Source organism: Dendrobates tinctorius, unplaced genomic scaffold, assembly GCF_039654945.1.
Source record: "Dendrobates tinctorius isolate UK_male_01 unplaced genomic scaffold, ASM3965494v1 ptg000315l, whole genome shotgun sequence".
In the NCBI taxonomy this organism is placed as follows: Eukaryota; Metazoa; Chordata; class Amphibia; order Anura; family Dendrobatidae; genus Dendrobates; species Dendrobates tinctorius.
Genome location: NW_027361982.1, coordinates 6,026,974 through 6,053,294, shown reverse-complemented (window position 1 = coordinate 6,053,294; position 26,321 = coordinate 6,026,974). Strand labels below are relative to the sequence as shown.

Sequence of the window (26,321 nt, the reverse complement as noted above, 5' to 3'; positions counted from 1 at the left end):
GCCCCCGTCATCCCCAGCTAGGATCACATCCTGATACTGTGGGTCTCCACCCAGAGAGGGAAGCTGCTGTGGTTGTCACTACTATGGGGGAGGGGAGCCCCAGTTGTCGCTGTTATAGAGGGGAGCTCTGGTTGTCACTGTTATGGGGGGCAGGTTGTCGTTACTATGAGTGGAGGGGAGCCCCAGTTGTTGCTGTTATGGGGGAGAGGAGCCCCGGTTGTCGCTGATATGGGTAGAGGGGAGCCCCTTTTGTCACTGTTATGGGGGAGGGGAGCCCCTGTTGTCGATGATATGGGGGGAGAGCCCCTGTTGTCGCTACTATAGGTGGAGGGGAGCCCTTGTTGTCACTGTTATGGGGGGAGGGGAGCCCTTGTTGTCACTGTTATGGGGGGAGGGGAGCCCCTGTGGTCGCTGATATGGGTAGAGGGGAGCCCCTTTTGTCACTGTTATGGGGGAGGGGAGCTCCTGTTGTCGATGATATGGGGGGAGAGCCCCTGTTGTCGCTACTGTAGGTGGAGGGGAGCCCCTGTTGTCGCTGATATGGGGGGAGAGCCCCTGTTGTCCCTACTATGGGTGGAGGGGAGCTCCTGTGGTCGCTGATATGGGTGGAGGGGAGCCCCTGTTGTCGCTGATATGGGTGGAGGGGAGCCCCTGTTGTCGCTAATATGGGTGGAGGGGAGCCCCTGTTGTCACTGATATGGGGGAGGTGAGCCCCTGTTGTCGCTGTTATGGGGAGGGGCAGGTTGACACTACTATGGGAGGAGGGGATCCCCGGTTGTCAGTGATATGGGGGAGCCCCAGTTGTTGCTACCAAGGGAGGAGGGGAGCCCTTGTTGTCATTGTTATGGGGGGAGGATCTCCAGCTGTCGCTGTAATGGGGAGGGGAGCCCCGGTTGCTCCTGTTATGGGAAGGGGAGCCCCGGTTGCCCCTGTTATGGGGAAAGGGGAGGCCTTGTTGTCACTGTTATAGAGAGGAGCACTGGCTGTCGCTGTTATGGGGGGGAGCCCCTGTTGTCACTGTTATGGGGAGGGGCAGGTTGTCGCTACTATGGGAGGAGGGGATCCCCTGTTGTCAGTGATATGGGGGAGCCCCGGTTGTTGCTACCAAGGGAGGAGGGGATCCCCTGTTGTCATTGTTATCGGGGGAGGGTCTCCAGCTGTCGCTGTAATGGGAGGGGAGCCCTGGTTGCCCCTGTTATGGGGTAAGGGGAGTGTTATAGAGAGGAGCACTGGCTGTCGCTGTTATGGGGGGAGCCCCTGTTGTCACTGTTATGGGGAGGGGCAGGTTGTCCCTACTATGGGAGGAGGGGATCCCCTGTTGTCAGTGATATGGGGGAGCCCCGGTTGTTGCTACCAAGGGAGGAGGGAATCCCCTGTTGTCATTGTTATCGGGGGAGGGTCTCCAGCTGTCGCTGTAATGGGGAGGGGAGCCCTGGTTGCCCCTGTTATGGGGTAAGGGGAGTGTTATAGAGTGGAGCACTGGCTGTTGCCGTTATGGGGGGGAGCCCCTGTTGTCACTGTTATGGGGAGGGGCAGGTTGTCCCTACTATGGGAGGAGGGGATCCCCTGTTGTCAGTGATATGGGGGAGCCCCGGTTGTTGCTACCAAGGGAGGAGGGGATCCCCTGTTGTCATTGTTATCGGGGGAGGGTCTCCAGCTGTCGCTGTAATGGGGAGGGGAGCCCTGGTTGCCCCTGTTATGGGGTAAGGGGAGTGTTATAGAGTGGAGCACTGGCTGTTGCCATTATGGGAGGAGCCCCTGTTGTCACTGTTATGGGGAGGGGCAGGTTGTCGCTACTGGGGGAGGAGGGGAGCCCCGGTTGCCTCTGATATGGGGGAGAGGAGCCCTGGTTGCCCCTGTTATGGGGGGAGGGGAGCCCTGGTTGCCCCTGTTATGGGGGGAGGGGAGCCCTGGTTGCCCCTGTTATGGGGGGAGGGGAGCCCCAGTTGTCGCTGTTATGGGGGGGAGGGGAGCCCCAGTTGTCGCTGTTATGGGGGGAGGGGAGCCCTGGTTGTCGCTGTTATGGGGGGAGGGGAGCCCCGGTTGTCGCTGTTATGGGGGGGAGAGGAGCCCTGGTTGCCCCTGTTATGGGGGGAGGGGACCCCCGGTTGTCGCTGTTATGGGGGGAGGGGAGCCCTGGTTGTCGCTGTTATGGGGGGGAGGGGAGCCCCAGTTGTCGCTGTTATGGGGGGGAGGGGAGCCCCAGTTGTCGCTGTTATGGGGGGGAGGGGAGCCCCAGTTGTCGCTGTTATGGGGGGGAGGGGAGCCCCAGTTGTCGCTGTTATGGGGGGGAGGGGAGCCCCGGTTGTCGCTGTTATGGGGGGGAGGGGAGCCCCGGTTGTCGCTGTTATGGGGGGAGGGGAGCCCCGGTTGTCACTGTTATGGGGGGAGGGGAGCCCTGGTTGTCGCTGTTATGGGGGGAGGGGAGCCCCGGTTGTCGCTGTTATGGGGGGAGGGGAGCCCCGGTTGCCCCTGTGGGGTGAGCTGCTGAAAATATCATATACACAAATAACGTGTGTTGTGCTGGCATCTGTAGTTCTCCACCACCCACGCATTCACACCTCCACTTGCGGTAATGACGCGTTATTTTACCGTTTCTCCGTCCTGCAGCGTGCCGTGCAGTTCTCAACTGTCACCCGGAAATAGCTCCCCACTTCCGCCCTCTGCGGTCACCATGGAGACAGCCCCACCCACATAACTCAGCGCAACTTTATTGTGCTGAACAGAAAAATCAATGGACAGAGCGAGGATTGCGGAGAGGAGCGGGGAGGAAGGTGAGACCTGGCGCGGCCGTGCGACCCCCGGAGCGACACCCCACACTACGTGCTGCTCATTATTCTGTCTTATATGGGGGGTCTATGGGTCTTGTAAATGAATGAATTTATTCATTGTAATGAAAAAATATAAAAATCCAGAAAATCTCGCTCCGGTGTGGCGGTGACCGGTGCCCCCCGGCTGCAGATCGCTGCTGTCCCACCAATATGGCCACGTCCTCCGCGCTTCTGGGATGTCTACATGATTTTGTCTGTGGGATTTTTCCCCTTCATCCAGAAGAGCGTTTGTGGGGTCAGACCCTGATATTGGGGGGACACAATCTCCATTTATAGGGGGGCTGAGGTCCGGGCTCTGTCTGTACGGACCCTGGACACGATCACAGGAGCAGGAAAGAGGCATCAGCCGCAGATAGAGAAGTGCGATCATCACTGCACAGAACACGTCTCCTCCAGGGTCCAGTGCTGGCGACTTTACACCGCTCCATCCGACGCTCGGCATTGTGCTTGGTGATGTATGGCTGCATGTGACGCCCCCAGAGGCCGTGGGGTACTCGGTGCCGGGCCCGTTGATTTCTATGGGAGATGTCACAGCGGCAGTGACCCGGCCCGTGGCCTCAGGTGGTCAATGTAAAAGGGGTAGAGTGATGGGGATAAAGTTGTTGAGATGATTCGTGACGCCACCTGTGGTTTCTGGTCAGTTTGACCAGCGCTGCAGGATTGCTTCTCTGGGACAGATGGTGTGGTGCAGCAATGATGTTGAAGCCCTCCACAGGTGGAGCTGTAGTCCCAGGGCAGTGTAGGTGAGGGGTAGATGGTGAGGTGGATGTAGCAGAGCAAGAATAAGTGAAGGACACAAGGGCTTGTAGTTCCAAAGGCTTTACTCACAGTCTGTCTGCAGTACAGGTGCCCGCTTCGGTGCCGAGTCCTCCAGATAAGGGGTCCAGATAACTTCCAGATAAGATGGCGTGCACCTTTCCAGCCTTCCCTGTCAGTGTGTTCCTTTCCTGGCCGTCTCCAAAGTATACGCTGCTTAAACTCCTTCTTCCACTCCAGCGCTTCACAATTAGCGTTCCGGGCCAGCAGCTGCGAATCCTGTTCGGGCAACGACTCACCGTTCCCGTGACTATATAGCCGCCTTTCCGGTCGGACTAACTGTGGAAGGGGCGATGGTCCATAAAGCAACCAAAGCTGTCGGCTTGCTAGTGGCACCCAGAGGAATGTGATCTAGGCTAGGGGCGTTCCCTTTGCGACCAGTCTGGTTCCTTCCTCCACCTGACAGCCATCAGCGTGGAACGGGACCCACAGGATGACTTTCCAACCGTGTCCCTGGAAGAACCAATCTTCCTTGCGGACAATCTGCTGTTTCTTTAGTCCAATCCGTCTGGCACTCCCCATGCAGTTGGGAGCTGCTCAGGCTACGTCCTTCTCCTTCCCTCCCTCTCAGGGGATCTCTATCTAACTTCAGCCTAGACCTGTGTGTGTGTGGGGTGTGGGAATCTGGTTGGGTGCATCCATCCTACCTGGTCGTGGGTTACCACACCTCTGGTTGAGGTGCAGTACCTCTGTGGCGTCTGGACCCGCAGGGGCGCCACACATGCAGCTGCTCGGCCATGAAGCTCCCGGCGGGGGATCAGTGTTTATGCTGATGTTATACCAGAGGAGGACTGGACTCTGCAGTTATGGGGTCAGCAGAGTGGTGGTGACTTTTATGCCCTTTGCTCCTCAGCACTTGGTCCTCTGCTCGGTAACGTTACGGGGTCTCCACATTGTGGCTGAGTTGCTGCGATTTCTTCCACTTCTCAGTAATATCACTCACAGGTGATGGGGGAAGATTCAGGAGGAAGAAATGTCATGGATAAACTTGTTGCCCTGGTGGCTCCTATTACAGGACTGCGCTGTTATCAGGGAGCTCCGCACCACAGGCTGATCTGTCATGTGGTAGTTAAGGCAGACGGCATGGGGGTCCAGATGGTAAATACCAGGGGGGCTGGAGTCTATGCACCGAGGTGGGGGTCAAAGGGCTGGATATTATACAGAGGGGGTCAAAGGGCTGGATGTTATACACAGGGGGGTGAGGGGCTGGATATTATACACGGGGGGGCGAGGGGCTGGATATTATACACGGGGGGGCGAGGGGCTGGGTATTATACACGGGGGGGCGAGGGGCTGGGTATTATACACGGGGGGAGGGGCTGGGTATTATACACGGGGGGGGAGGGGCTGGGTATTATACACGGGGGGGAGGGGCTGGGTATTATACACGGGGGGGGAGGGGCTGGGTATTATACAGAGGGGGGCGAGGGGCTGGGTATTATACAGAGGGGGGCGAGGGGCTGGGTATTATACAGAGGGGGGCGAGGGGCTGGGTATTATACAGAGGGGGGCGAGGGGCTGGGTATTATACAGAGGGGGGCGAGGGGCTGGGTATTATACAGAGAGGGGCGGGGGGCTGGGTATTATACAGAGGGGGGCGAGGGGCTGGGTATTATACACGGGGGGGGCGAGGGGCTGGATGTTATACAGAGGGGGGCGAGGGGCTGGGTATTATACACGGGGGGGGCGAGGGGCTGGATGTTATACAGAGGGGGGCGAGGGGCTGGGTATTATACAGAGGGGGGGCGAGGGGCTGGGTATTATACAGAGGGGGGCGAGGGGCTGGATATTATACACGGGGGGGCGAGGGGCTGGATGTTATATAGAGGGGAGTGAGGGGCTGGATGTTATACAGAGGGGGGCGAGGGGCTAGGTATTATGCACAGGGGTCGAGGGGCTGGATGTTATACAGAGGGGGGGGGCGAGGGGCTGGGTGTTATACACAGGGGGGTGAAGGGTTGGGTGTTATACACAGGGGGGTGAGGGGTTGGGTGTTATACAGAGGTGGGCGAGGGGCTGGGTATTATACACGGGGGGGCGAGGGGCTGGGTATTATACAGAGGGGGGCGAGGGGCTGGGTATTATACACGGGGGGGCGAGGGGCTGGATGTTATACAGAGGGGGGCGAGGGGCTGGATGTTATACAGAGGGGGGGCGAGGGGCTAGGTATTATGCACAGGGGGCGAGGGGCTGGATGTTATACAGAGGGGGGGCGAGGGGCTGGATGTTATACAGAGGGGGGCGAGGGGCTGGGTGTTATACACAGGGGGGTGAGGGGTTGGGTGTTATACAGAGGTGGGCGAGGGGCTGGGTATTATACACGGGGGAGCGAGGGGCTGGGTATTATACAGAGGGGGGCGAGGGGCTGGGTATTATACACGGGGGGGCGAGGGGCTGGATGTTATATAGAGGGGGGTGAGGGGCTGGATGTTATACAGAGGGGGGCGAGGGGCTAGGTATTATGCACAGGGGTCGAGGGGCTGGATGTTATACAGAGGGTTGGCGAGGGGCTGGGTGTTATACACAGGGGGGTGAGGGGTTGGGTGTTATACACAGGGGGGTGAAGGGTTGGGTGTTATACACAGGGGGTGAGGGGTTGGGTGTTATACAGAGGTGGGCGAGGGGCTGGGTATTATACACGGGGGGGGCGAGGGGCTGGGTATTATACAGAGGGGGGCGAGGGGCTGGGTATTATACACGAGGGGGCGAGGGGCTGGATGTTATATAGAGGGGGGTGAGGGGCTGGATGTTATACAGAGGGGGGCGAGGGGCTAGGTATTATGCACAGGGGTCGAGGGGCTGGATGTTATACAGAGGGGGGGCGAGGGGCTGGGTGTTATACACAGGGGGGTGAGGGGTTGGGTGTTATACAGAGGTGGGCGAGGGGCTGGGTATTATACACGGGGGGGCGAGGGGCTGGGTATTATACAGAGGGGGGCGAGGGGCTGGGTATTATACACGGGGGGGCGAGGGGCTGGATGTTATACAGAGGGGGGCGAGGGGCTGGATGTTATACAGAGGGGGGGCGAGGGGCTAGGTATTATGCACAGGGGGCGAGGGGCTGGATGTTATACAGAGGGGGGGCGAGGGGCTGGGTTTTATACACAGGGGGGTGAGGGGTTGGGTGTTATACAGAGGTGGGCGAGGGGCTGGGTATTATACACGGGGGGGCGAGGGGCTGGGTATTATACAGAGGGGGGCGAGGGGCTGGGTATTATACACGGGGGGGCGAGGGGCTGGATGTTATACAGAGGGGGGCGAGGGGCTGGATGTTATACAGAGGGGGGCGAGGGGCTGGATGTTATACAGAGGGGGGGCGAGGGGCTAGGTATTATGCACAGGGGGCGAGGGGCTGGATGTTATACAGAGGGGGGGCGAGGGGCTGGGTGTTATACACAGGGGGGTGAGGGGTTGGGTGTTATACACAGGGGGGTGAGGGGTTGGGTGTTATACAGAGGGGGGCAAGGGGCTAGGTATTATGCACGGGGGGGTGAGGGGCTAGGTATTATGCACAGGGGGGCGAGGGGCTGGATGTTATACAGAGGGGGGCGAGGGGCTAGGTATTATGCACAGGGGGGTGAGGGGCTGGATGTTATACAGAGGGGGGGCGAGGGGCTAGGTATTATGCACAGGGGGGCGAGGGGCTGGATGTTATACAGAGGGGGGGCGAGGGGCTAGGTATTATGCACAGGGGGGCGAGGGGCTGGATGTTATACAGAGGAGGGGCTAGGTATTATGCACAGGGGGCGAGGGGCTGGATGTTATACAGAGGGGGGGCGAGGGGCTAGGTATTATGCACAGAGGGGCTGGGTGTTATACAGAGGGGGGTGAGGGGCTGGATGTTATACAGAGGGGGGGCGAGGGGCTAGGTATTATGCACAGGGGGGCGAGGGGCTGGATGTTATACAGAGGGGGGCGAGGGGCTAGGTATTATGCACAGGGGGCGAGGGGCTGGATTTTATACAGAGGGGGGGCGAGGGGCTAGGTATTATGCACAGAGGGGCTGGGTGTTATACAGAGGGGGGCGAGGGGCTGGGTGTTATACACAGGGGGGTGAGGGGTTGGGTGTTATACACGGGGGTGAGGGGTTGGATGTTATACAGAGGGGGGGGCGAGGGGCTAGGTATTATGCACAGAGGGGCTGGGTGTTATACACAGGGGGGTGAGGGGTTGGGTGTTATACAGAGAGAACCAGAGAGACAGTGGGACTGATAGAAAATTGTAGTTTCTCAATGTCTCATATCTCCACATATTATAAGGCAGCGTTCTGCAGCTGTTACCATGTCCTGACTGCTGTTGTGCTGGGCCTTGTAGTTCCACAAGAATTAAAGCCTTTCCTGTAGTGTATAGTGAGAGGAGATCAGAAAGTCCTGGCACCGTCTGTACACAGGCATCATACTGACTGCATAGATTTCCTCCATCGTTCATGTCTGCTTGTGACATCAGCATCCATTTCTTTATCCTGTTGCTGGATTTGTCCCGTTTCTTCAGCATTCCTGATTTGTTCGCACGGCCGCAGGTTATCAGAAGTCGCGTTCTGCCTCCATCAGACTTGGGTATTGTCCCGGCCGTGGAGTTTATTGCCAGACACGTAATTATCACGAGAGTTTCCGTGTAATTGCAGGTTGTTCGTCTTCATTAGCTTGTGTCACTCATTAAGTGAACATATAATCCCTATAAAAGCGACTTTAATTGCATATAAAAATAAAACCACCCATTCCCAGTGAAAAAATGGCAAATGCCACAATATAGACCTAAACTAAGATGCTGCAAGGCCCTACAATAAACTCAACTGATACCTTCCTGTCCGTGGAGGTTGGCACCCTAGGAATCCCGATTATTTGGCGCCCCCACTCAGCGAGGACTGTCCCTCACTGCCCTGTCAATAACATAGGTATGAAAACAATGGTTGATAGTATAGAGATGAACAATAAGAGTGCCCTAGAGCTTATGCAGACGTCCCAGACAAATAAGACAAAAAATTACCACATCATGACAACAAGGTCCACCATATTCCAAGACAGTGCCTTATAAGATGAGGCATAAATAGAAGTAAAGAGTCGTGGCCACTTGTCATTTGAGGTACTGTCTTGGAATATGGTGGACCTTGTTGTCATGATGTGGTAATTTTTTGTCTTATTTGTCTGGGACGTCTGCATAAGCTCTAGGGCACTCTTATTGTTCATCTCTATACTATCAACCATTGTTTTCATACCTATGTTATTGACAGGGCAGTGAGGGACAGTCCTCGCTGAGTGGGGGCGCCAAATAATCGGGATCCCTAGGGTGCCAACCTCCACGGACAGGAAGGTATCAGTTGAGTTTATTGTAGGGCCTTGCAGCATCTTAGTTTAGGTCTATATTGTGGCATTTGCCATTTTTTCACTGGGAAAGGGTGGTTTTATTTTTATATGCAATTAAAGTCGCTTTTATAGGGATTATATGTTCACTTTTCGTTATTGATAATTCCTGAAATATTGAACTTTTGCAACAAACTTGTGTCACTCATTGTAAGATCTCCGCTTGTTGTAGGTGGCGACATTCACTGTTTGCCCTTTAGATTTAGAATAGTCGTTGGGATCTTGTCACAGCTGAGGGTTTGTTACACTTCCAGGAGACAATCCTGCGTGGGCTCCTGGCTGGGACCTTTTACCTGCACTGATACATAAACCGCATTCTGTGTGGACCGTATGGTTACGTTCACTTGTTGTAATCGCATCTGGTGTTTTGCCAGAATATGTCTGAGAAATATCCGCACAATTTTGTGAGAATCGCAGTAAGTGTCAGATGTTAATCATCGGTTTAGTTCACTCACAGCTGGATATTATTCTGAGCAAGACGTTAGGCTCAATATAAATAAGGTCTGCACTGACAGCAAGCGCAGGTCTTCAGTATAGAGAGGGGCAAGCTACTCGGCAGCGCAGAGTATTTCAGGAGACTCTTCTGTTCATTTTTTCCTGTGGATGACTGGTCTTCTTCTTGAGTTTCTGTGTCTTAAGCTGGGGTCACACTGCGTTATGGCAGTCCGTTAACGCTGCCATTCAGCCCCATTATGTGGCGCATCGCGACCCATGCCGTAAAGCGGCATGTGTTCACTATGTGCCGTTATTCACTGACGGAGCCTAGGACGCAGGCTGCAGCGTCTGAGGCTCCGTCACCGCTAGCGCTGATGAATCATCAGCACTAGCGCGGTATAGCATAACGCTATGCGTTGAATGGGCTGTGTTAACGCTATGTGAACCTGGCCATAGGCCTCCTTCACACGTCGTAGTGATTCCTGTATAGGAAAAAAACAGTACTGGTGACATCCGTGTGCCACGAACCGGCGCCGGGGAAAAAGTGATAGTTTGCGCTGATCCTAGGCATCGGTGGCTGAAGGTAGCTCTCATTGTTGTCGCCTGGCCTCCCCAAGATCGTGACCAGATGACCATAATGGGAGTTGTACTCAGCAGCAGCTGTGTACATCCTGTGTAAAATAAATGGCATGGGCTCCAGTGTAATTTTCATAACCAGCAGAGGGAAATATGACAGCTGGGGGCTGATGTTAATAATCTGGGACAAGGGACAATACCTTTTGGGTATTGTTCTACCAACATCAGCACTCGTCAACCCCAGAAATGGCACATCGATAAAATGCACCAATTCCGGTGCTTTGTCCTGCTCTTCCCACTTGCCACCACTACAGGCTTGATGTCATCGTTGTACTGTCAGTTGACATCAAGCCCACGGCTTAGTAATGGACAGGCGTCGATAAGACCCTCCATTACTAACACCATAGTCATATTGTAAATACAGTCATATGTAAAAGTTTGGGCACCCCTATTAATGTTAACCTTTTTTCTTTATAACAATTTTGTTTTTTGCAACAGGTATTTCAGTTTCATATGTCTAATAACTGATGGACTCAGTTATATTTCTGGATTCAAATGAGGTTTCTTGTACTAACAGAAAATGTGCAATCTGCATTTAAACAAAATTTGACCGGTGCAAAAGTATGGGCACCCTTATCATTTTCTTGATTTGAACACTCCTAACTACTTTTTACGGACTTCCTGAAGCACTAAATTGGTTTTGTAACCTCATTGAGCTTTGAACTTCATAGCCAGGTGTATCAAATCATGAGAAAAGGTATTTAAAGAGGCCACTTGCAAGTAGTTCTCCTATTTGATTCTCCTATGAAGAGTGGCATCATGGGCTCCTCAAAACAACTCTCAAATGATCTGAAAACCAAGATTATTCAACATAGCTTTTCAGGGGAAGGATACAAAAAGTTGTCTCAGAGATTTAACCAGTCAGTTTCCACTGTGAGGAACATGGTAAGGAAATGGAAGAACACAGGTACAGTTCTTAAGCCCAGAAGTGGCAGGCCAAGAAAAATATCAGAAAGGCAGAGAAGAAGAATGGTGAGAACAGTCAAGGACAATCCACAGACCACCTCCAAAGACCTGCAGCATCATCTTGCTGCAGATGGTGTCACTGTGCATCGGTCAACAATACAGCGCATGCATAACGCCTTTTTGTATGACCAAACAACTCAATCTTTGTTTCATCAGTTCACAGGACCTTCTTCCAAAATGTAACTGGCTTGTCCAAATGTGCTTTTGCATACCTCAGGCGACTCTGTTTGTGGCGTGCTTGCAGAAACTGCTTCTTTCGCATCACTGTCCCATACAGCTTCTCCTTGTGCAAAGTGCGCTGTATTGTTGACCGATGCACAGTGACACCATCTGCAGCAAGATGATGCTGCAGGTCTTTGGAGGTGGTCTGTGGATTGTCCTTGACTGTTCTCACCATTCTTCTTCTCTGCCTTTCTGATATTTTTCTTGGCCTGCCACTTCTGGGCTTAACAAGAACTGTACCTGTGTTCTTCCATTTCCTTACTATGTTCCTCACAGTGGAAACTGACTGGTTAAATCTCTGAGACAACTTTTTGTATCCTTCCCCTGAAAAGCTATGTTGAATAATCTTGGTTTTCAGATCATTTGAGAGTTGTTTTGAGGAGCCCATGATGCCACTCTTCATAGGAGAATCAAATAGGAGAACTACTTGCAAGTGGCCACTTTAAATACCTTTTCTCATGATTTGATACACCTGGCTATGAAGTTCAAAGCTCAATGAGGTTACAAAACCAATTTAGTGCTTCAGGAAGTCAGTAAAAAGTAGTTAGGAGTGTTCAAATCAAGAAAATAAGGGTGCCCATACTTTTGCACCGGTCAAATTTTGTTTAAATGCAGATTGCACATTTTCTGTTAGTACAATAAACCTCATTTGAATCCAGAAATATAACTGAGTCCATCAGTTATTAGACATATGAAACTGAAATACCTGTTGCAAAAAACAAAATTGTTATAAAGAAAAAAGGTTAACATTAATAGGGGTGCCCAAACTTTTACATATGACTGTAAATACACAAGAATAAGGGTCCCGTTTCACATAGCGACGCACCAGCGATCCCAACAACGACACGACCTGGTAGGAATCGCTAGTGTGTCGCTACATGGTCGCTAGTAAGGCCTCTTTCACACTTCAGTTTTTTTGCATCAGTTATAATCCGCCAAAAAGGCGGACAAGCGGATCCGTTCTCAACTGATGTGAACGGATGGCACAGGATCCGTTTTCAGATGGATCCTGAAAATGACGAAATTTAAAGGAATCGCTGGCTGGGAAGGAGAATGAGAGAGAGAGAGAATGAGAGAGAGAATTTTTTTCTTCTCCGGCACCCAGACAGAATTTGGGGTTAATCAGTGTCTGGAGGATCCGCCGGAGAAAAAAACGTTGCAAGCTCCGTTTGGAAATCTTTGAGGATGTTGACGGACACTAGCATCGTGGCGGATCCTCAAAAAAACGGATGCAACGGACGGCAATCAGTCAGGATCCGCCAGTAATGAAAGTCAATGGGGAAAAAAACGGATCCGCAAAGAAAAATGGCGGATCCGTTTTTTTTCAAAATTGGCGGATCTTGACTGATTGTCAAAAACGGAAGTGTGAAAGAGGCCTAAGCTGCCAAACAGGCAGATCTGTTCAACGACGCAACAGCGATCCCGACAACGATACGACCTGGTAGGGATCGCTGGTACGGTGTCACACAGCAGCTATTCTGAACGATTCCAGCCTGCGTCCCTGAGTTCTGCATCGCCAATGAGGTCGCTCATCGGCGTCAAACAGCGATGCATGCTGGCCAGCGGGACGTCAACGATGAAAAAATGGCCCAGGACATTCGAGCATGATCATCGATATCCAGCGGAAGGGCGGTCGTTGCTATGTGTCACATGTAGCGAGATCACTGGCGAGGTGGCTGTTGCGTCACAAAATCGGTGCCGCATCAGCAATCTCGCTATGTGAGACGGGGCCTTAAAGTCCTTTATTTGAAATAATACAAAACATCTTGTTTAACACATTTATGGAAAAATAAAAAAGCACAGTTATACTCTCTTTGCTACCATTTCATTGCAGCCCTTGTCGCCTGTAAAAAATAGAAATAATAAACCACCATATCCCTCACATGTCCGACATACTGTCCCACACCGTAATCTATCTCAGCGATAACTGCTTTACAACCAGGACTGTGCCATGATGCGACCGTCCAGGCTGAAGAGCAGTATACAATGAGGTGCTGCGAGCGCAGTGGCAGTGACGAGTGGTGACACCATAGAGTTCACCGCTGGTCAATGTAGTTGCATTCCCACACTTCACTGTGAGCGACATGATGAACTGCAGTGAACTGCATACGGACACAAAAGGACATGCGAAGAAGGCGTTATGTGCGGTCACTAACTCTGTTTCTGTGTTTTTCAGCGGAGCTCAGCGCAATTCTCTATGTGCGACCCTCAGGACTGATCACATGAGGTTGAGGATGTCTCCGTTATCACTAGATGAGGACCTCTCCTGGGCTCCGCTATCACTAGATGAGGATTTATCTGGGCTCCGCTATCTATGGCTGAGGACATATCCTGGGCTTTGCCATCACTAGATGGGAAACATCTCTTGGGCCCCACGAACACTAGATAAAGACTTCTCTTGGCTCCACTATCACTGGCTGAAGACGTCTCCTGTGCTCTATCACTACATGAGGACATTTCCTGGGCTCACCTATCACTAGTTGAAGATATCTCCTGGGCTCTGCTATCACTACATGAAGACGTCTCCTGGGCTCCGCTATCACTAGATGAGGACGTCTTCTGGGCTCTGCTCTTGCAGGGTGATGACCTCGGCTGCACCATGTGGCAGTAATAATTATTCCACATTTGATCTGTGATATCTGAGAAGACTCCATCATGTTACCGTGTAATGTCGCCTTCCTTCGCTTGCTGTTCATCCACCGCCGGCACCACCGTTGGCCGCTTATTTTTTTTGTACTCTCTCTGATCTTTTTCCTCAGTGTCTCAGGATATCTGGAAGAGTTACTCTCTTGGTTTCTTTCCATCTTTTACTCCACACCTTTTCATGTGTCTGCTCCTCGAGTTTTGAACGTTCCCATTCCCCCATTCTTACTTTCTCCTGCCAGTGCCTGCTCCTCACCTCCATTTCTACTGATCTTGGTGTCCAGTGCACCCTCCCATAGAGACCGAAGGGATGCGATCCGTCAGACGTGGGGGAGCCTCACTTCTTCCACCGCCTCTTCTTCCCTCACGCTCTTCGTCCTGGCCATACCCAAGTCACTGGATGAAAGGGCAGCTTTGATACATGAGGCGGTGACGCACAGAGACATCATCCAAGCCAACTTCACAGACTCCTACCGGAACCTGACGCTAAAAACCATCACAGGGCTTACGTGGGGACTGGAGAAATGCCACGGCACCAAGTACCTACTCAAGACCGACGACGACGTTTTTGTCAACACATTGCTTCTGACTCAGTTCTTAAGAAGGGCGAGTGGTCTCCAGTACATGGGGCGGCTGCACTGGCACGTGAGCCCATACCGGGACCCCGACAGTCGGCATTACGTGTCGGAAGAATTGTATGGAGGTAACTATTTCCCTCCTTACTGCAGTGGCACCGGCTACATCTTGTCTTACAAAACCGCTGCTCTCCTCCTGGAGCAGGTCAGGAGTGGCCCGTGGCTGGCAGTGGAGGATGTGTATGTTGGAATCTTGGCCTATGCGGCTGGAATCGCTCCCAGACATGTTGCAAAAATGTCAGGATCCATGTCCGTGCCACACAGCACTTGCTGCTATCGAACCATGTTCAACTCTCATGGGATGACGCCGAAGGGCATGCAGGAGGCATGGAATATGCTGAAGGGGGCAGAGAGCCACTGGTGCCCCTCGCTGGCATTGCTGTACTGCCGATTATTTGGGCAGCTTGTGGAGCAGGGAGGAGATGGGGTTCACTGAGGACGGACCCTTATCTGGAGGGAGCAGAATTCTTGATCATGCTTCATTGGATTTGATGTTATAGTTAATTTTCAGGATACCTCAGTAGTACGGTGGCACACGGAGTGAATTTACCTCTGCTAAGGCTGGCTCCTGGACCTCCGGTCACCATATCTACATGTAATACTGATTAGCTGCGTTCACAACTATTTTTATCAACTTCTCAAAGCACTGATAATGTAACTCTGGATTTACACACTGTCACTTTATGCCATGGACAAATCGGCCACAAAATCCACATCTTACCCACAGACTTGGATCTAGATTTGTAACTGATTTATTGCAGCGCAAAGGGTGAGATCCCCCTAAGAAACTCATCTAAATGTGCATGTGGGTTCATCAATGGATTGTCTGTGACATATACATTACGGCCCCCTCCTGAAACTATAGCTGAGGTTCTTGACGTGTGGTACATGTATCCGGGTGCACACGCCGGCAGGTACTCGCACTGAGTAATTGTACATTTAGGGATACATTGATGTACTGGCAGAGATCAGTGGATTATATAGAGGCTGTGTTCACACACAGCAGATTTACTCCAGAAAGCCACACTCTGCCACCAAATTCACCCATCAGTTACAGAAACATTTGCAACAAATCTGTGGTTTGTGAATATTGAGTGATGCATGGGGGTAAAACAGTAATAACAGAAAGGCAGCGAGCATCAGAACAAAATATGAGTCCAGAGGTTCGAAGGGACAAAAACCTATACTGCACAGCACCTCCAAACAGAAAAAGCAAATGTGAACAAGTGCCACCCGCTGTGCCTGTAATCTGTGCAAACCAGAGAGCGCAGCAGCCACCATGAGCTGTCTGCGTTCATCGGATGTGAGAAATATAACCTGCATTATTGCTGTTGATTATACTTATTCAGTCATGGTCAAAAGTGTTGACACCCTTGAAATTGTCCCAGAAAATGAAGTATTTCTCCCAGAAAATTATTGTAGTTACACGTTTTCTTTATACATGTTTATTTCCTTTGTGTGTATTGGAACATAACAGTGAAAACAAAAGGCAAATCGGACATAATTCCACACAAAACCTCCAAAATGGGTCGAACAAAATTTTTGGCACCTTTCCAAAATTTTGGGTAAACAACTTTTTCAAGCATGTGATGCTCATTCAAACTCACCTGTGGCAAGCAACAGGTGAGGGCAATATGAAAATCACGCTTGAAACCAGATAAAAAGGGGAGAAGTTGACTCAATCTTTGCATTATGTGCCTGTGTGTGCAACACTAAGCATGGAGAACAGAAAGAGGAAAAGAGAACTGTCTGAAGACTTGAGAAACCAAATTGTTGGAAAATATGAACACTCAAGATTACAAGTTCATCTCCAGAGATCTTGAGGTTTCTTTGTCTATGGTCCGCAACAGAAAAATTGATGAATGGTTGCAAAGCAGGATGTTCTGGATGGTGGATAAGCCCCAATCAAGCGCCAAAGAAATTCAAACTGTCCTGTAGGCTTAGGGGGCATCAGTGTCAGAGTAAACTATCCGTCCACATGTGAATTAAATGAAATGCTTTGGCAGGAGACCCAGGAGGACCCCGCTGCTGACAGAGACATAAAAATGTGTGCGAGTAAGCTAAACTTCAGGGAAAGCGTCTTGTGGACACATGAAAGAGAGCTTTTTGATAATGCACATCAATCTCTTGTTTACAAAAAGCGGAATGAGGCCTACATAGAAAAGAACACAGCACCTACAGTCAAATATGGTGGAGGTTCAAAGATGTTTTGAGTTTTTGCTGCTGCAGGTGCTGGATGCCTTGACTGTGCAGTGTCAGAAAGCTGGGTTTACATCTTAGTTTATTGGTTTACCAGCTGGACAATGACCCCAAACATGCATCAAGAAGTCCCCAGAAATGGATGGAAACAAAGCGCTGGAGAGTTCTGAAGTGGCGTCAGTGAGTTCGGGTCTAAACCCCATTGAACACCTGGGGAGAGATCATAAAATTGCTGTTGGGAGAAGGCACCTTCATGAGACACCTGGAGCATTTTGCAAATGAAGAGTGGTCCAAAATTCCAGCTGAGAGGTGTAAAAAGCTTGTGGAAGTTATAGGAAGTGATTGCAGTTTTTCCCATCTGCATGACAGCACCATATGAGAGAGAGGATCCTCCCTCAAGGACAGGAAATCTACAGATTTTAAAGGCAGAACCTCCCTTCCCGCTGTCCTTGGAGGGAGACCTACAGTCCCTGGGGATTCTGGATACTAACTTCTCCCTGGGGCATAGATGTTAAATCCCCTGTGCAGCAGGTCTGGAGCGTGCCCTTTAAGTTCCCCTCTCACCTGTTTTGCACACAGGAGGCTGAAGCAGTCGCAAGTGTTCCCAGTGGATTGTCCAGTGGTGAGGGGGGAACTGACCACCTGCAAGCAGAGCGGCTTAGGGTGTGGAACCAGATAATAAGTACAGGGTGCCAACAATTTTATCTGGCCCATTTTTGGGTGTGAAATTACATCCAATTTCCTTTTTTTTTTGTTCCAATATACACACAGGAAATAAACGCGTGTAATTGCAATAATTTTCTAGGAAAATACTAAATTTTGTGGAACAATTTCAAGGGTGCCAACATTTTTGGCTATGACTATGTTGGTGCACACAGCTGCTGCTGCACTGTTTGGTACACAGACACTTGAAGGGAAAAGGGACCGCTGGAGATAGTCAAGCGGCTGGTCTTCAGCACTTCCATAACCATGGTGCACACGATCGACGACCGCTCCATTCACCCAAGGCTCTTTACAGCCCCGATTCTAGGGATTTGTGGCGTTCCCAGAGATCGGAACGAAGGGACTGGATGCCTTTCTAGAAAAGTATAATGTTACAGGTTATATATACTAGATTCCTTGATAGGGGGGTTGATCCAGGGAACTAGTCTGATTGCCATATATGGAGTCAAGAATTTTTTTTTCCCTCAATTTGGAGCTTAGTGTTTGTCGCATGGGTTTTTTGCCTTCCTCTGGATCAACATGTTAGGCTATGGGTTGAACTAGATGGACGTAAAGTCTTCCTTCAACCTTAAATGTTACCTTTCAAACTTGAGAATACCTCTTTAGTATGTGTGCCCACCATGTTTTATAGTCCCCCCCATTTGCTGTCAGGGCACATGATGACTGTCACATCACACTGTTTTCCAATACAAGATTTCCACTTGTTATGGAGCCATGTGAACAAATCTTCAGCTATTGTCTGGTGATAATGGAGGATTTCTCTCCTCCCTGTGATCTGTGGACGTCTTATGCGGGTCTGTATAGTGCTGATATTGTGCCGTACAGAATCATTCTGCTTTTATTATGATATATGATATTGGGTCTGAACATATCAATGAGGTCACAATTTTTACAAAGAGCGTCTGTTTAATTTCAGCAATGTTATTCTGTGGGGTCTGGAGTGACCACCACATGGACAGTAACTCATTGGATTTGGACACAATTTTTAACAATCGCCAAATTCATCAAACCTGTCGCATGTTCAGAGTAATGTATTAATGATCAGCCCCAGTGACTCGAAGCATTGGGTACTGCTACCAGTTTACTACAAAATTATGTATATGTTTTGCAATGGGACAAAAAAAAAAAATCTATAAAAACTCTTATGTGCATTTAATGTGCTTATAAAAATATGTAGAGATTTCAGAGGTGAAGGAATAACACCCCACGATCAGTGCATTATCCACATGGCAGCCGCTCCTCTTGCTGTCGGGTTATATTCTCCTACTTTTGTGTTCTGCACTGATGAAAATATATCGTTTCTTTCGTCCAGGCTTTGGGAGGTGTACACACCCCTTGTGTGGTTGGTACAAAGTTAGTAAGGTTTCTACTATTTCTCATAGAGTTGCTTTGAGGTTTGGGAGGGTTAAATTATTCCACGTGGGGTCTGTGTGGGATCAGTAAGGTTTCTATTACTTCACGCGGGGTCTGTGGGATCAGTAAGGTTTCTATTATTTCACGCGGGGTCTGTGTGGGATCAGTAAGGTTTCTATTATTTCACGCGGGGTCTGTGTGGGATCAGTAAGGTTTCTATTATTTCACGCGGGGTCTGTGTGGGATCAGTAAGGTTTCTATTACTTCACGCGGGGTCTGTGTGGGGATCAGTAAGGTTTCTTTTAGTCCACAAGGGGTCAATACAGCATCAATAAGATTTCTATTATTGCATGTGGGGTTGGTATGATATTTGGGAGGTTTATATTACTCCCTACAGGGTCATTCCAGTTTGGTAAGGTTTATTTTATTTCACATGAGGTCAATATGGGATCAGTAAAGTTTCTTGTTATTGCTCATGGGATAGGTATGATATTTAAATTACCGTACTTCCTGTGTGGGGTCGATACAGGATCAGTATGGTTTCCATTATTCCACATGGGGTTGGAAAGAGAAATGAAAGGTTGATATTATTACTCCCTGTGGTGTCGTTCCAGGTCTGATAAGGTTTCTATTATTCCACGTGGGGTTTGTATGGGATCAGTAAGGTTTCTATTATTCCACATGATGTTGGTATGAGATTTGAGAGGTTGCCATCACTCCCTGTGGGGTCATTCTGGGTCCAGCAAGGTTTCTATTATTTCACGTGAGATCGATCAGGGATCAGTAAGGTTTCTTATACACCAGGTACTGTCTTACATTAATCATGGTCTCTGTATCTTGTGTTTTGTCATGTATTTATTACCTAGGTACTACTGTCTTACATTAATCATGGTCTCTGTATCTTGTGCTGTATCTTGTCATGTATTTATTACCTATCTAATTAAACATTTTTCCATATTCTTTTTGTCCCCAAATTTCTGTGCAGCCCAGAATGATGAATATCAAATATATATACAGAGGGGATAGTGAAACTTCATCTATTAGATCTTCTCACAGAGTCTCTGAACAGTAAAGTCATAATTAGTTCTTTGGGGGAATGACCACATTCCCACCTAACCCCAGACAGTAAGGCATCCTCAGCAGACATGGGGGGAGGGCGGCCGTTACTTCTTGAATCTGTCCAGGGTGGACCTCGGCCCATGCTGGACTTCTGTCGCATCGCTGTTGCTTTTTGCCGTCTCTCGTTCCTCTATACTCTTTTTGATCTCGGCCTGTGAAGACAGAACAACAGGAAAGTTACCAGATGGAGATGAAAAATTTGCAAGCAAAGTTTTTTTTTTCCTCTGCAATGATTGAGAAATAATATATAGAAAAATAAATTGTATTATATAAGCGGGCACCCAGCTGCTGGAAACAGTAGTAATGGACAGTCAGGAGCAGCCGTATCCTATGTGTACGAGAGGCCAGGACTGATCGTCCAGAGCAGCTTCTGGCTCATAGGAGACAAAGCATAGGACCCCAGTGACTTCTCAGCGGGACATCGGGGGTTGCTCCATAGAATGATGCTGGAGGAGTCCATGATGTATGAAGGCAGCAAATAAGCGGAGCCTGTGGCCGATACATACAATGCTGCCAGACAGCAACACTCACCCTCTTCTCCTGGATCGCCACTTTCTTCTTTCGCTTCAGCACATTCCCCGTTGAACTCCGACCTTTTAGTTTACGGCGAGGAGCAAAGCGAGTCTTCTCATAAGGATCAAAGCCCTGAGGAAAGAAATGATGTAAGACAGGTGTGCAGGAGAATAGACGCCGTCCAAGTGTTGTATGAAGAGGGGTAGATGGAGGATATCGGGGGTCATGTTCCATCATCTGCAATTAGAGGCCATTACCTGTATACACAATATAGTCTGTATAAGTAGAGGGAAACAAGGCTGAAGACCATGGAAACGGGGGGTTAATGCTATGTGGCCGCATGTTACGTAACGTGTCTACAATGGAGAAGGCCTTGAGGGGATAAAGCGGAGTCTTACCATGCGTTCCACTTGTTCCTTGCGCTTCTGCTCCATAGTGATGTTATCGACCTCTCCAAGCTGAGTGGGATCCAAAGTGATGAGCTCAGGTTGAATCTGAAGGATAAGGAGGGATGTAATGAAAGCTTGTCAGTAAGGGGCTCGCTAAGACCATGGATGTACGAAGGCAATGTGACCCTAATCCTCACAGAAGGAGGTTCTTCCACGCTCCCAGGGCGTTACCTTTTCCAGCAGAGCCTTGACCTCCCATTCCTGTCGCTGCTTCTTGGTTTCATATGGGTTACACTCCAGACCATCAAAGTTTGCTTCTCCCGCACCTGTAAGAAATTAGTGGAAGATTCTTAGGATGCAAGAGATATAGTGCGAAGTCAAAAGACTGAGATGAAGAGAGGACTCTGACCTGGCACAATCATGCTGGTGAAGCCTCCTCCATGTCCGATACCCAGGACATCTTCATAGGGGCAGAACTGCAGCCCATGGATCGGAGCCTTCACCGAGAGACACATGTACGGGGAGCGCGGAGCAGAGAGGTGCGTGTCCTTATAAACCTGAGGAAAATCAGATTATAATCAGTCACAACACAAGTCACACTGACGCCTGAGAAGCAGAACATTTTTTACTTTTTTTCTCTGCAAAATGTTTTTACAATATACAACCAATAAAATAACAGGGAAAAAATAAGAAAGGACTGGTGGCAATGTGACCGGGGTGCCAGGAACCAGGGATTAGGATGGCAAGCTGCATGGATATCTTATGGATGAACGATGAGAAGACCCAACTCATTGGAAAAGAGGTTCCGAAGCTGCCAGGCAGGCTCCTGGGGATAAACCATATCTGTGACAACGTAGGAGCACCCCTTTAAGATTCATTAACTTACCTGCACCACATTACCAATTCCCGCAGCCAGCAGTCCTCTCTGACTATGGCACAGAGACCCTGCACCAAGGGGTAGGAGACACGACTGCAGAGGACGGTAGGTTCGGAGGTCATAGATTGTCATTTTCCTGTCTGTGCCTGAAGATGCCATATACCTGTCCGAGAAAAAAGGAAATTGTCGTATTAAGCAGCACAAGGTGGGAGGGTTGTCAGGAAAACGGGTAGCTTCCACCTACATCCCAGTCTTGTCGATGCTCAGGGCTCGGACGGCTCCATTATGACACAACATCTTCACTAGAGGCTCCTTAATAGTCGGGCTCCAGAGTGAGGCGGTCCCTGTTATGGAGAGTACAATGCAACCAGATTGCAAATTATTTCTAGCCCAAAATAAATGCATATAAGGCTAGTTTCACACTAGCGTTTATTCCACGCAGTGCACGGCGCCGCTAAGCCCCGCCCCCTGCCGGCTCCCTGCCCGCCCCATCCGGTCATCGCCGCCTACTATCGCACATGGACGCTTGCGCGTGTGCGCCGAACGCAGCATGTTGCATTTCGGCGCACCTTCAAAAGTGCGCAGCGCACGCCAAAATCCTACTAGCGCACGATCTGCGCACCCTATGCTAAGGCCGGTTTCACATTTGCGCTAAAGGCCGCAGCATCGGCCTGCGCACGACCGCCACTAAGCCCCGCCCCCTGCCGTGCATCCGCCGGTAGCTCCGCCTCCGGGCGCATGACGCTGCATGCGTCCCCTATCTTTATTACTGAGGACGCAGGCCTAAAGATAGGGTGCGCAGATCGCAAGCGTCCATGTGCGATAGTAGGCGGCGATGACCGGATGGGGCGGGCAGGGAGCCGGCAGGGGGCGGGGCTTAGCGGCGCCGTGCGCTGCGTGGAATAAACACTAGTGTGAAACTAGCCTAAGAAGAAATGCCTCAGTAGGTAGATGAGCAGGTCCCAATTCATTGCCAGGCAGCAAAGATCTCTCTGCGTCAGTAAAGATAAATACATCAGAAAGTTTCATTACACTCAAAGTGATTGGGCACAGGGGTGATACAATACCGTTGTGATGGCCGAGGTGGATGACGGCGTTGTACGGGTTCTGGCACATGACGTTCAGTCTTCCGGCTTTCACACAAGTGGCTGCGATTTCTTTTCCGACGGAGACGTCCAAATACTGAAGGAATCCTGTGGAGCTCTGGAATAAAAATCACACCGGGATCTAGATATAATAGGAATAATCTACGAGGATGTGCAGGAATACTGCAGAAACTGAGGGTTATGCAGAGGGAACAGGGAAAACACGGAGAGAAAATGCGTATCATATGATGGCGAATTACATAGGTCTGTCACTACCGCATAAAGTGAAAATACACGTAGATCGCATGAATATAAATGGATTACGCCCCCGTTACACTAAACAATGTCCCAGCGATCCCACCACATAGACAGCCCCAGCGATCAGGACCAGCGACGCTGGACGCTGGTTTCCAATGTAACTGACTCCTGGATACCCGCTGTTTACCTTGGAAACCGGCGTACACGCTGGTTTCCAAGGTAAACAGCGGGTATCCAGGAGCCGTGATGCTCCTGGATACCCGATGTTTACATTAGTAACCAGTGTCCAGCGTCGCTGATCGCTGGTCGCTCGCTGTCACACGCAGCGATTTGCGCTGGGCAGCGGGAGACCAGCGATCGAAAAACGGCCCAGGCCGCTCGAGCACGATCAGCGATAACCGGCAGGGGGGCCAGTCGCTGATCCCCGTCACACACAGTGATCTCGCTGGCATGTCACAAAATCAGCGATCTTGCTAGAGAGATCGCTGTGTGTGACGGGACCCTTACACCTAACCGGGAGAACATACCAAACAACTAAAGAAATAAAAAAGGTCATTGGCGAAAAAAACCCAAAAATCTTATTAAATATACAAGTAGGTATGTGGTAGCTGAAAGGAGACAGGCACACAATGTTAAAAAAATATATGTAAACATAAAATGAATAGTAAAAAAATACATGTGGAAGCTTCAAAGTAAAAAGTATTTGTATGTATAATGCCTATAATAGAAAAATCCTATAATAAAGTGCTAAATGCAAATCACCTGATGTAAATATTCATTGTGTGCTATAATGGCAGCATTGTAAATGTCTGCACCAAAGTGAGATGTTTAGGATGAAGGCAGATTGTCCTCTCTCTAGTACAATTAAATTAGATGGTCAGATCACACAATGTACACAGCAGTGCAAACATGCACCCCAGACTGGTGTATAGGGAATGGTATACATCTATACAGACGGAATGAAAATACATGCAGACAACGGAACTGAAGATAGAGTCGACTCACAAATACTGAGACTGTATAAAGATACAAAAAATAAAATAAAACCCTAATATAGGAAGTGTGAGGACAATGGAATTGGAAAAATAGTTGACTCACAAATGATGTTACTATATTGACTGGTGAAGACGTAGATGAAAAAGGAGAACTTGTGCAACAACATTAATGGTGCTGAGGGCGATACAATAAAGTAGTGGCCTCACAATGGACCATCTAACAAAACACTATCCCAATGACATAGAAGATGTATAAGTGTATCTAATAGGGATAGATTGTATGTATAGTGAACCTGCCAGAACAACTGCTCATAATAGACCGTTATCGCATGTAATAAACATGGTGTAGCACACATAAACCAAGTGTATAAAGGATATCAATATACCTTCATAGGTTCAATCAGATAGTGTGGTGTCCACCCCGACTCATGTTTCGGTTTATACCTTCGTCAGAGGGAAGTTTCATACCGGAGACGGGGGGGGGGGGGGGGGGGGTTTAAAAACATCAGCAGCCAATCATTGGAGACCTGGTAAATGATGACGCATCCAGATGTACGAGTACCCGGAGGTCAGCAGGGACTCCACGTCATGTGGCCCGACCTCTCACACACACACACACACACAAACATTAGAGATATTTTTAACATTCTGTGTGCGCCAGTCTATTTTCAGCCACCACATACCCACTTGTATATTAATAAAGTTTTTTTATATTTTCACCATATTTTGAACTTTTGACTTTTTTTTTTTTTTAGAAACTGGGGGTTGTAGTCTTACAGGTGTCCGTCACTACTACAGATAAGTGTGTACAGAGCTCAGCTCTTCTCTCATGTTGGCACAAGAAAAGACCGGGCAGCTTTAGGGTAAAAAAAAAACAAAAAACAAAACTCTTATTCCTACATTATAGGGAAAGTCAAACCATAGACCTTTTCAGGATAATTCCTCCAAGTATGTGATATCACTAGACAGTTTTCCGTGTACAGGGCTCATTCTACATCTTTTTATTGTACTTTTTTCCGAATCTCTCTTATTGCTGTCAGTGAATGGCCACTGTTTACATTCAGAGGTCAAAAAATGCTCCTATTGACGCTCAGAGCTCTTTCCTTTAAGCAGCCGAATATGGACGGACTGTATCCTAAGGGCATGTCGCACTAAGAGATATTGCTAGCAATATCGCTATAACTAGTGATGTTATAGCGATATTGCTAGCGATATCGCTGTGTCTGATACTTACCTACGACTGGCTCCCCCGATGGTTATCGCTGATCGCGCGAGAACGTCCAGGACCGCTTCTCGTCGTCAGCTTCCTGCTGTGAAGGCGAGCGACGCGAGGAGCCGGGCGGGAGGACGCAGGATCGCCTAGTGTGACAGGTAAGTAGCGACCCCCGTCCCCAGCGATGTCGCTGGTGAAATCTGCCTGTGTGGCAGCTCACTAGCGACCACTCAGCGATGCACCAGCGATCCTGACCGCGTCATATCGCTGGTCGGGATCGCTGGTACATCGCTAAGTGTGACAGTACCTTTAGTCTCTGAATATAGACAATAACTGTCTTCATTCAATGACAGCAAGAAAACATTGAAAACAAAGTGATAACAAAAATAAAAATAATCTACAGATAATTGCATCAAACACCCTAAAGTGTAAAGAACATAAAGGATGAAGTGAAGGAAAGTCTTATACTGACACAAGTCGCCAGCAGGAAGTGATACGGGAGGAACTCCATACGTAAGACGTCATTGAACTTCTTGATGCAGTGCAGCTCCACGCCGAGGTTGTCGTAGATGTACAGCCACTTCTTCTGAGCCACGGCAAACATGGTGTGAGAGTGCAGCCACCTGAGAGGAGCAGACACAAAACTAAGGAAAGGACAAGCCAAACCCGAGGGGACCGCCAACCAGCACCAGGGGAGACAATCACCGGGGGTTTATAGAGACATATGACTGGGGTACGCTATAACCTAATTATTGGGGGCCACCATCAATCATCTACCACAGATAAAGACTCCACATCCAGTGCTTCTGCCATAGATCTTTATGGGTCACCATTCGCACAATGCCGCAGTTTCGCTGAGTGTTTTGTGCACTGTAATATATATTGGTGAAGGCTCATAATCCATGTATGTCTGATTTATGGGGGTCTTACTGCTGGGATCCCACTAATCACTAAAAATGGAGGGTATAACACTCATTTCTGTTGGGATGGGACATGTGCAATGGTCACAGAATTTCTTGCAGTGTATTTTTCACTAGAGAACTGAAGTCCCTC

The 26,321-nt window shown here is 49.5% G+C and overlaps 3 protein-coding genes across 3 annotated transcripts in view; 1 reads left to right on the top strand and 2 right to left on the bottom strand.

Moving 5' to 3' along the window:
* The window catches only part of PFDN6 (prefoldin subunit 6), a 7,324-nt gene extending 4,603 nt beyond the window's left edge, over positions 1 to 2,721 (bottom strand). The window contains exon 1 of the mRNA XM_073561361.1: positions 2,593 to 2,721. The gene's annotated coding sequence lies outside the window, so the exon portion shown is untranslated. The remainder of the gene's footprint in view (positions 1 to 2,592) is intronic.
* Positions 2,682 to 19,776, top strand: B3GALT4 (beta-1,3-galactosyltransferase 4). Its single transcript, XM_073561360.1, has 2 exons — positions 2,682 to 2,774; positions 13,443 to 19,776. Exon 2 carries the CDS (start codon positions 13,922 to 13,924, stop codon positions 14,978 to 14,980), a length of 1,059 nt encoding a protein of 352 aa, XP_073417461.1. The 5' UTR covers positions 2,682 to 2,774; positions 13,443 to 13,921; the 3' UTR covers positions 14,981 to 19,776.
* The window catches only part of WDR46 (WD repeat domain 46), an 18,989-nt gene continuing 12,387 nt past the window's right edge, over positions 19,720 to 26,321 (bottom strand). The window contains exons 8-16 of the mRNA XM_073561358.1: positions 25,741 to 25,891; positions 22,785 to 22,920; positions 21,962 to 22,061; positions 21,727 to 21,880; positions 21,250 to 21,397; positions 21,072 to 21,166; positions 20,850 to 20,945; positions 20,470 to 20,583; positions 19,720 to 20,090 (exon numbers count right to left, since the gene is read on the bottom strand). Of these exons, the coding sequence (XP_073417459.1) occupies positions 19,983 to 20,090; positions 20,470 to 20,583; positions 20,850 to 20,945; positions 21,072 to 21,166; positions 21,250 to 21,397; positions 21,727 to 21,880; positions 21,962 to 22,061; positions 22,785 to 22,920; positions 25,741 to 25,891 (1,102 nt within the window). The 3' untranslated portion in view covers positions 19,720 to 19,982. The remainder of the gene's footprint in view (positions 20,091 to 20,469; positions 20,584 to 20,849; positions 20,946 to 21,071; positions 21,167 to 21,249; positions 21,398 to 21,726; positions 21,881 to 21,961; positions 22,062 to 22,784; positions 22,921 to 25,740; positions 25,892 to 26,321) is intronic.